Genomic DNA, 12,044 nt, shown 5'->3' on the forward strand with positions numbered 1-12,044 from the left:
ATAAAATGATGTTAAACTGACGTATCTAAATATTTTGAATTGTAATTGCATGCGTATTATACAACATTTTCAAGCCAAAAATCAGCCATCGTTGTAATTAAATCCAAACATATATTTTCTGATTAGAAAAGGCACATTGAAGGTTCACAATTTAATGCACGTGCTAATTAGTGAAACTGCACGAGCAGACGACAATTAAAAAATTTAATAAGATATTTGAAATATAATTGTCTTTTTGTAGTTGTTTCTGTTCAAATGTGGCTTCAAAAGTGTTACATAATAACGAGTTAAACTGATTGTGAAACTACTTTTATGCAATCGTCTTACCAGCCTCGTTGTTGTCCTGCTTTCTGGTAAATATTAAACGTAAAGGTGAAATGTCGCTGTAAGGTTAATATATTTGAATGTATTCTTCTAAGACATAATTTTGGTAACTTCTTTCTATTTTCTACCGGCCTTCTCCGGGTAATACATGTACTTACCTCATCTTATAGGGTTTTATTTAAACGCAATGTCAGTTTTGCTAGTTGTATATGTTATATGTGTCATTGTATATATATTTCTTTTGTACACTGTCCGCTGTTGTATTTGTGACTATGTATGTCATCATGGGTTTTTTAGCCTATTTGATTTGAAATAAAATGTCTGTCTGTTTGTCTGTCTGTCTATTTGAAATATAATCTCTGCAAACAAAAGGTATATATAGCTTAATAAAAATGTGAAAAAAATCATGTTTCTGATTCTACCACATTTTGAAATATGACACAAGAAAGTTTTTTGGGCTTCTTAATTGTTTTATCATAGTAAAATGTTTTGTATGATGGATAAATTAAGTGTGGCAGATATTTTGAAAGATTCCACGTATGTTTAAAAACTAGTACAAAGTTAAGAACAGGAAAAATGAGTATTTTGTGCATCGCAAATCAGTCCAACATAATTCAAACTGCATATGTACTAACATGACGTCGTCCTGATTACACTTTTGAGTTAACTAGAAACTGCCAAGGTGAGTGATTCATTTCACAATAATCTTTTTTTTAGTAACTGAGATGCATATGTATACTCGAATTGTAAATAAATGGCTCTTTCTTCGCGTTTTATATGTATGAGAATGCCACAAGCTGCTATCTAGTGTAGTTGTGCATAGAAAGAAATCGTATACAAGGGTACAATAATTGCAACGGGGTTGTTGACGAGAAACATCAATTACAGAACACATGCACTAAAAAATTAACATAAATAATAACTTATTGCTAGCACTACACCTGACATATTTTTCGAAGTTTTCCAGTGTTTCTATATAGCCCATATTTGTGAGGGCATCTTTGATATGAGATGGTCTGGCTTCGTTTCCTAACAGGTGTCTCCATTCATGAAACTGGCCAAGAAGAATTTCCTGGGGTTTAGCACCTTCGTTATTTTTTTCAACCTGTGTAATGATGTTAAAGACTGACGTTCCTTCTTGTAGCATATTAAGTCCACAGCCTGTGTACAGGGATGGAATTATGAACATGTTTGACTAAATATTCTAACACGATCCGATTCATTTTCCTATTAAACAAAGAAGGCAGAAAGAAGTGAGTTATTATACAACAAATCATTGTTCTGACGTCACAATTATTGCGTCATGGCGTCAAACAGCATAGTGGCGCGCTGGAAAAGAAACCGATTGAAAACGGGCAAATACGTAATGAATGTCGTCAAAGATGTTCTTAAAAATCCTTGGTATCGTGTTAGAATCGAAATAATATATACAATTTAGTGATTTGCTTTTGAATAAATCATTGTTTGTCGTTCAGATGCGTATTTATATTATATCACTCGGGCTGCGCTCTCGTGATATAATTCCTTCGCATCTGAACTCCAAACAATGATTTATTCAACGACAAATCACTGGATGAGATATATTATTTCTTAAATAATAAAAACAACAACAATTTACCATAAACAGTCTTATTTTAAAATCTTTTTTTCTTTTTACTTAAGACTTATAATACTTTCTTATCCCTGTCCATTAGCTCTTAAAATATGTTTACCTCTAAACCGACGTGTTCATTTGTGGTAAATCTAAATAGTGAAACTTATCAAGAGAGCTTTATGTAGTATTCATTGAAAAAAAAATCATTCGTCATGGTCCAAAATTGATGTAAAATAGAATAAATACAACCATTCTTTAATATAATTGTTTTTAATGATAGGTGATGTTTTATTAAACTTGATATAGTTGTATAATCATGAATAAAATCAATTTTCAAAATAGTTTTTGTTTGTGTTCGTTTCAATAATATATAGTGCGCGAAGACGTTTCTTAACTGTATGGAAAATCTTACCGTATAGTTCTTGAAAGAACTTAGTACTGTTACTTTGTGGCATATTACAGGCTAGATATACAAGTATCTGGTCAAAGTTCAGTCGTGCATTGACCCATTCATCTGAAATAAAAAACGCAGAAAGTTGGAAATGCGAACAGCGTAATCATACCCTTTATACTCCACTTTAGATATTTCTTAGTTTTTGTAAACTCTACCAATGTGTGTTTGTGAAATTCCTTCCGGTCTGTGATCTTTATTTCTTTTAATTTTGGTGATTTCTGCCGCAAACTTGTTATTTTTAAAGCCATGCAATTCAACTCCTTTAACAGTTTGTTTAAACAAACACACACTTTTAAAGCGGTTACATTAACTTGATAGTAACTGATAATGTCATCCGGTTTGTCTAAACTTATTTTTTGATTAGAACATACAGTGGTAAGCTGATAAAAATACCCTGTAAAATATATATGGTCATGGCGTATCATTTTGGTCAAAAGTAGATTGATAAAACAAGGAGTATCAAAATTGTACCTGCAGGTACAGTTTTATAACTACTTGGTGTATCTCTTTCCTTTTGACCCAGATGGTACGACATATATTCATGTAAAAGTAACCCATTATGTGTTCTTTTTTGTGATACTCGATGCATGGCATGCATAACTACAGTCCGTGAAATCCTATTGAAATGTACATAAATTCGATCTGCTTGACACCATTAAATGTTGAATAAATTGACCAATGATAATAAGTCTCGAGTTGGTTTTACGTTTCATTGATCGCGGCCGCGATCATTTTGAATAGGACAAGTATATGCGCGCTGGGGAAAATATTTCATGATGGACCTGTGAATTCTTTACTTGTGGGTGAAACAGGTCTCATAAGCGTAAATACGACTAGCTTCTACTGATTATAAAACATACCGTACGATTTGTTGTGAATTAACTGTTGTTGTACTTTTAGTAGTTCAACCGCCACCCTTGTTTAAGAGCAACATTTAAAAAACACGTTTTTTTCATCCTCAAGTAATGAATAAGTAGACTCGCCCAGTTTAATCAATCTAGACGCATACATAGAGCGCTTACTTTACTCGATTTACATTCGGAACATTTTCACGCGTTTCGGGCTTTATCGTATGTTTAACATGGGATTTTTGAACCGTCCAAAGATGTGGAAATGTTTGTCTCATTGTTTATTTTTTTTTTTAATAAAACTGTTAATGCTTTCATTTTCTACCACTTTTTTCCACCCTTGCCTGAAAAAACAGTAATGAGTTTGTACACTGTTCAGACAATTGTGCTCTGTTGAAATTTAATCAAACACAAGTTTACCTGCATAAACAGAAAGCATGATATGTCACCATGCGCGGATCCAGAGTTGGGGGGGGGGGGGGGTGGACCGGGGGTCCGGACCCCCTCTGGAAAATCTTTAAAAAAGGAAAGAAGACAAAAGGAAAGAAGACAAAAAGGAAAGAAGACAAGAAGGAAAGAAAATGTTTTTCGAAAAGGCAACATTAGGACTGCATGTAAAGTATATGCGGCTGCTGCTACATACGACCCCGACATAATTCATATTATTTATCTAAAAGAAACTAAGAATTTTACCTTCAAGAAAGCTTGATTTTATCATTTTTCCCAAATTTAACAGGTTAGTCCATAAAACTGTCCCAGAATGCAAAAAATGAAGTGCTAAATTTCAAAATTTACAGGGGGGCAGGAGATCGGACTGTATCCAGTACTGGACATTATTGTAAACGCTTCTTTCCTGCACAAATAACAATTTCGCAACTTCTGTCCGGTTTGTACAAATTTCTGGCCGCGATAAACCATTTTTATCCTACCTTCATGCAAAATAAAGGCAAAAATCAAGGGGTCAGATAAATTTTGCTTTATCTGGTCAGTGACTAAATAAAGCTTGGCGGACTACTTTTTGGATTTTTTTTTAAAACGACGCCATCTTGTTTTTGAGAATAACTGCTAAAAGACATATTTATGCATTTATTTTCATAAACGCGCTTTTATTAGGTATGTGAGACCATCACAAATGTATAGTGTATGCATACCGTACTTGCAATTACTACAAAAAGATTTTATAACGGAAACGTTCGGAGAAACGAAAAGTGACGTTCAGAATTTTAGCTTTCTACACGTCAATCTAGGAATATTTTGCATCTGTAATGGAGTGTTATTGAATAAAATCATCGAGGAAACGGTTTGCCTATTTGTTTTGTCAAGCGGCGATATGGCGTGTATATAAGTCTCGTCAATCGTTTGCTTGGTGAGGATGGGCAATCCGACATTCAACTGAACTTCGGACAAAACTTCACTTGGCAACAGATGAGAATTAATCTTTAATGTTCAGCAGAACAGAGAAGTCAGACACAAAGCAGAACAAGGTTAGCCTTTGTTTTTCGGCTCATATTTTATATTTTTATCTTAAAGACCTGTTTGTGTAATGGTGGGGCGTATTAATTTCTGTGCAAGACAGACTCGGATCTAGTTGGTGGTAAATTTTGAATTTTAATTAAAGAATGATTTTAGATCAGAAGGTAGGATAAATAGAACATTAGGTTACTGTCTTATAAATTTAAATTTATTAAGTTCGTCTACGAAAAAATAAAAGTCTCGGCAGAGCCTCGACTTTTATATTTTCTCCGACTCACTTAATAAATTTAAATTTATAAGACAGTAACCTAATATTCTCTATGACTTGTATGTGACTTTGGACGCTGACGTGCCGATGTCACTCAGTTTCTTTTATCATCATGCAAAATAAAGGGCACAATCTAGGGCTGTAATAGATTTTGCTTTATTAGGTAAGTGACGAAATATTTTGCCTCACCTTTTTAAACATTTTTTTTTCCAAAACGACGCCATTTTGTAAATAAAAGAATTATACAACGATTTTTATAAAGAAGCTTTTATTAGGTACGCGAGACCGTCAAAGTATTTGCAAATACCACAAGAAGCTTCTATAACGGAAACGCTCAAGGAAACAAAAGATGACTCATCTACTATAGAGTTTTGCAGGATTTTTAATTTCTGCGCTTAAGGAGGTAGGTTACCTTAATATATGCATGTGTACGTGTCCAACCGGAAGCTAACGTGACAATTTACGACGACGTTTACGACAAACTAAATGTGTTTGTATATCCATTCCTCTGAAAAAAAAATCATGAACCTGTCTCCGATCTGATGCTTTATGGTTTAATAATGCAGAAATAATGAATAAATTGTAGCAAAAACACTTCAAAACAGTTTTGCCTGAAAATGATGTCATTGACGCCATGACGTTACGTGTCAGTTACCGCGCAAAATTAATACCTTTTATTTTGAAAGTACGTAATTCTGTGCATTATTTTTTATTTGAACTATTTTCAAACAGCCATTAATTGTTGAAATATATTTTATGAGTCTTTTGATCTGAATAATAATCAATAGTTTGCTTCTTTTATATAGTTATATTGAAATGTTATGCGGAATGTAAGAAAATGGATAATGGTACTCAATGTTATCTGGAATATGGTGAAAGGTTAATTGTTACGGCCATTTTCAAATAAAAAACTAGCAGTTTGATTTGTAATACCTATTTTTCAGTTTCCGTTGATAATTTGTTACTTACATACTAAAACTAAAATCTGAAATTGTTTAAATTTTAGTAGAAAATTTTGGTTTCTTGAATTGAATTGATGTTACCATGGAAACGAAGCCCGTGACCTATATATCTAAATGTAAAATTCAAAAGCGTTGACACTGGTCTATTTAAGGAACACAGCTTCGGCTTATATTTTCATTTCAACAAAATATCAATAAGAATAATAGCAGCATGATGAACGATTTTTCAATGAAAAATGCCAGACGAAGGGTACTGCTGTAAGTATCTTCAGCTGTGAAATTTGTTGGAATAAATGCAAATAACACGAAAATACAACTTACGTTAGAAATAAAATGTTTTAAAGCTACATTAAGAAGAAAGATATTTTTATTCAATATATTCTTATATGAAATTACGACAAAAAGCAAGATATAAGCTATTTTAAACATATCTGTTGCCATGGTTACTTTAAACTTTAGGAAAAATAGGGTACCATGTAAAGGTGCTTTGTATTTTGCTAATAATATTACCCAAATATTCCATGTTGGTCATTAACAGAATGGCACTGAAGCCGTCGAAAACACCGTTTTTATACATAGTTGTTTAAAAACGAGAGAAAATGCGTTACCATGGAAACACGAGCCCCGCGACATATACATTTTAAGCTTTTATTAGAAAGCTGATGTCCATACTAGTAAAATTATCAATTATGCAGACTTCTACGGATATCAATGAAACTAAAATACACTGAAAAGTGTTAAATATCCGTATTTACCTTATTCTTTCTATATAAAATACCTCTGGAGGGTCATGTTCTTCAAACCTGGGTAAAAATTGAACTTGAAGGGACAGAGATGAACGGAATTGAGATTGTGGCAGTTAAAACATCATATTACTGCGGTTCAACTAATTTGAATTTACTCTGGTAACAAGGTAACCTACCTCCTTAAATCAAGGAATATTGCAACTTGAAAAAAATATTATTGAATCAAGGAAACGGTTATTTTTTCACTATTCTATCAAGCGGCGTAATGGCCTATATCAATTTAACCCAGAACCGATTATAGGTATCCAACTTGCATCTGATTTTCGGATAAAACTTCACTGTACGGGAAATTAAAAAATATTTTTATTGTATTTAGCAGTATACAGCAGTGGGGTGCAAAAATAAGAATAAATTTCCTTTTTTTTCTTTTTTCTTTTATAATGGTATGGATTCAAATTAATTACCTTATTCATGTAAGGCTGGGAATATTTCACGTGTAAGTAGTGGCACGTTAATTGATTCAAATGTAAAATATTATAAATCAGAAAGTAGGATAAATAGAGCATTATGTAACCCTTTCTATAAAATTTGAATTTGTTTGGAATATAAGCATTGAATTATATATTTTTTCCGACTGACCAAATAGATTAAAATTTAGAAGACAGTAGATCTAAGCAAAATGAATTATTTGCCGTGTGTTGATATTGTGTATTTACTTTTCTTGTGTGTAGTGACTGTAATTCATTCCTTACCTCCTTGTAGATTTCTGCTTGTCGATAAATTGCCTTTTGGACTACCCTCTTCTTTCTGGTAAACACAAATTTCCGCTCGAAATTCATTTTCAGTCGTGAAAGTTGTTCCTGTGCCTTCGAGGGACACGCTATCTTTAAAACATTTAGCTTCTTTAGTTTTGCTCTGGCATGCTGCTTTTATTTGTTGGTCTTCATCAATGGAATCATTTTCTTCAGTGGGATGAAAGACAGGTAATTCTTTTTTCTTACCCATTTTATTTGAGCCATTGGCTGTAGTCTCTTCCGAAATTTCAGACATGCTGTCCAGTTTTGAATCAGTTCCAGTCTTCACCAAACTTTCTGTTTCTATTTCTTGGACTTTGTTTTCAAAGTAACCCAACTTATCAGCTGAGTAATCCATACAATTTTCGATCATACTTTCTCTTGAAGTAGAACACGATGATGGTGGTAACGTTTGTTTAAAACATTGTAATTTTCTATTCTTTCTGCAAAGTTAAAACAAATTTTCTTATTAGTATCCTTCAAATTTATGTGCAAGTTTATGATGATGAATAATGGAAGTGTCGCGAAATTGGTCCTTTCGCGCTTTAAGTGCATTTCGGTAAATTGTATTACTATACAGCAGTCTATGTAAAAGTCAGAGGTATTTCCGTAGGCGAGTGACGTCATACGGCCATATAAATACACACTGCGCATCCAGTTTGGACAGATCGTCTTGGGAGCTCAAAGAGTGCACATCGAAGAGAAACTGGAGAAATAATTTATAATAAATAAGCCATAATTATAACTGGGACTTTGGTAATAAATAATTTAGGTGAGGCACCCTCATATTTGCAGCTTCGGCTCATCCTTGCTGGGTCCTCTTGATAGCTATATTATTTTAGTGGTCCGGGTCGCAGTATAAGCTGATGGTTTAAGGTTATAGTGCTGAACCTTGGTAGGTCTGAGACAAGGTTTAAAACATAGTTTGAGACAAGGGTTAAAACAGCGGTTTAAGACAAAATTGTTAGGTGTTTAAGACATTTGGTTTGAAATAGTGTTAAGGTTTGGACCTAGGTGGTTTGTGGAAAGGTCAGTCCCTCATCCTTGCAGCGTATGCTCATACTTGTGGGGTTTCCAATCCATACACTCATTCTAGGTCGAGTGCTTCATGACATAGTGTTGAAACGTACGGTTTGAAACAGCTGGTTAAAGGTCATAAATTTAAGTTGTTGGAAACCAGCTTGTGTACAATAAGGACCGCATAGTAAATTGATTATCTGCTTGATTTTTAGTTAATTTATGTTTCAAACAATTATTTACAAATCATTGGTCAAACCAATCAAAAGCAGATAGCTTAAGGAAAATTCTATATATAAACAGTTTAATAGTTAGTTACGCTCGGTACACGTGACAGAAGCTTTAGTAATACAATCATAGATATGTAAAGATTTACAAATAATTGTTGTGCACACCGTTTCGGTAAAAAGATGAACATCAAGGAACTTGTAGGGTAGATTTTCTTTCTTATCTTTGAAATATACATTTTATAGGTAGCGTCTAGCAGTTAACAAAACTTCTTGTTCCCCGTGATATTTCTGGAAATAATGTTTTCATTTTAATTTAAAGGAGAAAATGTCATTTATTAAGATGCAGAGGTATTGAATATTGAATTTATACTGGTTTATGGTCAGTTCTAACACGATATGCAGTATTTGTCATAGGTCTGTAAACATATAGCTAAATCGCCTATGCATGAATCTAATACAGAATATGGTTGTCTGTTACATTTCACACCCTATGATTGTGACATAAGAGATTCTGCTTTCATTCCATTACATAAGAGTTATTTCAGCCAAACGTTTAAATGAAAATTTCAGAAACATAAGTATGATAAAAAAGTCATACTGACATATGTGTAGGACCGTAAAACACGTTTTGATCTCTACGAGCGAATTCAGTTAGCTCAATAATGTTTCAGCGGTGACGTCTTAAATGTATGACATATAGTATGACGTCATAATGATGTGACGTCATATTAAAGTTAAGATTGTAATCAACTAACTTAATTTGATAATTCTGTTAATAAATAATTTGCAAGTTGTTAGATAACTATAAATATTTCTCAAAACTCTTTTAAAAAAAAAGGAACTACAGTACGTGTTCCGTTTGGACAATCGTGACTTTCTATTTAATACTAATCCGCGATGCACGATGGTACGATGACGAAAATGCGCAATCTGATCACCTCGGTCTTTATGCTACGCAACAGAAATGCGTATTTACCGGAGAATACGGAAATGCCCGATGTTGCACGATTGGAAAATGCGATGGCGCGATGGCACGATGATAAAACAACGATGGTACGATGGTGAAAACGCGATGGCACGATGGTACGATGGTGAAATGTCGATGTAATATCGCGTTTTCGTCATCGTACCATCGCCTTTTCACCATCGTACCATCGTGCCATCTTGTTTTCATCATCGTACCATCGTGCCATCGCGTTTTCATCATCGTACCATCGCGTTTTCACCATCGTGCCATCGCGTTATCACCATCGTGCCGTCGCGTTATCACCATCGTACCATCCCGCTTTCACCATCCAGCCATCGCGTTATCACCATCGTACCATCCCGGTTTCGCCATCGTACCAGCGCGTTTTCACCATCGTGCCATCGCGTTATCACCATTGTACCATCGCGTTTTCACCATTTTACCATCGCGTTTTCACCATCGTACCATCGCCTTCCGGTTAGAAATGTTTAGTTCCGTGCACTTGTACTTTTGTCAACAATAGATGAATGTATCTCAATGTATTTTGTGAGAAGAAATCAGCTGTTTTGCAAAATGTTATACAAAATGTTCAGTCCTTAGTTCATTAAAACTGTGTAAAATCTTCAAGGCTATGTCCTTTGTTTTTTATGTATGCATGAAAGTAAATAAAAAGCTTGGTGTAATAGTCACATGATATTAGTGAGCTTATTCTTGTAAGGATGTAGAAGGTACATAGTGCAATGTGAAAATGAGATTGTATCAAGCCTATATTTTACTGACACACTGCGCATGACCACCGGAAGGCGATGGTACGATGGTGAAAACGCGATAACGCGATGGTGATAATGCGACGGTACGATGATGAAAACGCGATGGCACGATGGTGAAAACGCGATGGTACGATGATGAAAACGCAATGGTACGATGATACGATGGTGAAAACGCGATGGTACGATGATGAAAACGCGATATTACATCGAAATTTTACCATCGTACCATCGCATCATCGCGATTTCATCATTAAGGGTCATCTGGTGGTCATAACCAACCTCCCTATTAATTTTCATGATCCTAGGCCCAAACGTTCTCAAGTTACCATCTGGAAATTGTTTAGCTGTTGCGAGTCACTGTGACCTTGACCTTTGACCTACTGATCCTAAAGTAGAACTTGACCTGTATTTTCTGATGTTACACCTGTGCACCAAAAATTATTTAATGCAATCAAGCCTTTCAAGAGTTATCATCCGGAAACCGTTTAGTTGTTGCGAGTCACTGTGACATTGACCTTTGACCTACTGCCCCTAAAGTCGAACTTGACCTGTATTTTCTGATGTTACACCTGTGTACCAAAAATTAATTAAAGCAGTCAAGCCTTTCAAGAGTTATCATCTAGAAACCGTTTAGCTGTTGAGAGTCACTGTGACCTTGACCTTTGACCTATTGACCCCAAAGTCAAACTGACTTGTATTTTCTGATGTTACACCTGTGTACCAAAAATTATTTAAATCGGTCGAGCCTTTCAAGAGTTATCATCCAGAAACCGTTTAGCTGTTGCGAGTCACTGTGACTGACCTTGACCTTTGACCTATTGACCCCAAAGTCGAATTTGACCTGTATTTAATGATGTTACATCTGTGTACCGAATTTTTTTAAATCGGTCAAGCCTTTCAAGAGTTGTCATCCGGAAACCGTTTAGCTGTTGCAAGTCACTGTGACCTTGTCTTTCGACCAACTGACCCCGAAATCGAACTTGACCTGTATTTTTTTATGTTACACATGTGTTCCAAAAATTATCCAAAACGGTCAAGCCTTTCAAGATTTATCATCCGGAAACCATAAATCCAACAGACCGACAGACAGACAAGCTCACTCCTATATACGCCCCGCACCACCCTCCCAACAAACTTCGTTTTGGGGAGGTATAATAAAATATGAGCAGTCGTTTGGATGGGAAGAATTAAACCACTCGTGCTGTGCACTCGTGATTTAATTATTACGCATCCAAACTCCTGTCCATATTTTATTAACTGATAGAATATAAGAACAGATTTATTATTTCTTCAATAACAAGCCAACGTTAAATCTAAGCTATTTCCAAGATGTGACAGGAATATTATATATTACATGACTTCTATTGCTATACGAAATAATTGGCTCATCTTAAATTCAGGACATTACTGTTTGTCTTTGTTACTTGTTTAAAACAAGTTGTGTTAAGGTAAAATAAATATGAGATGAAACCACAGTATTAATCTATTTTGTTAAAAGTTTTGTTGAAAGCTACACACATTATTCATTTACTAATGTAATACTACCAATATTGATCTACCAATATTGATCTATATGCCGATGATATATGACCATTTT

The 12,044-nt window shown here is 34.6% G+C and overlaps 1 protein-coding gene across 2 annotated transcripts in view; it reads right to left on the minus strand.

Annotated features, from left to right (window-relative positions):
• The window catches only part of LOC128559507 (uncharacterized), a 162,568-nt gene that overhangs the window by 24,483 nt on the left and 126,041 nt on the right, over positions 1 to 12,044 (minus strand). For both annotated transcript variants that reach the window (XM_053551332.1, XM_053551331.1), the window contains exons 9-11: positions 7,422 to 7,906; positions 2,331 to 2,432; positions 1,266 to 1,485 (exon numbers count right to left, since the gene is read on the minus strand). In XM_053551332.1, the coding sequence (XP_053407307.1) occupies positions 1,266 to 1,485; positions 2,331 to 2,432; positions 7,422 to 7,906 (807 nt within the window). The remainder of the gene's footprint in view (positions 1 to 1,265; positions 1,486 to 2,330; positions 2,433 to 7,421; positions 7,907 to 12,044) is intronic.

Source organism: Mercenaria mercenaria, chromosome 9 (genome assembly GCF_021730395.1).
Source record: "Mercenaria mercenaria strain notata chromosome 9, MADL_Memer_1, whole genome shotgun sequence".
NCBI lineage: Eukaryota > Metazoa > Mollusca > Bivalvia > Venerida > Veneridae > Mercenaria > Mercenaria mercenaria.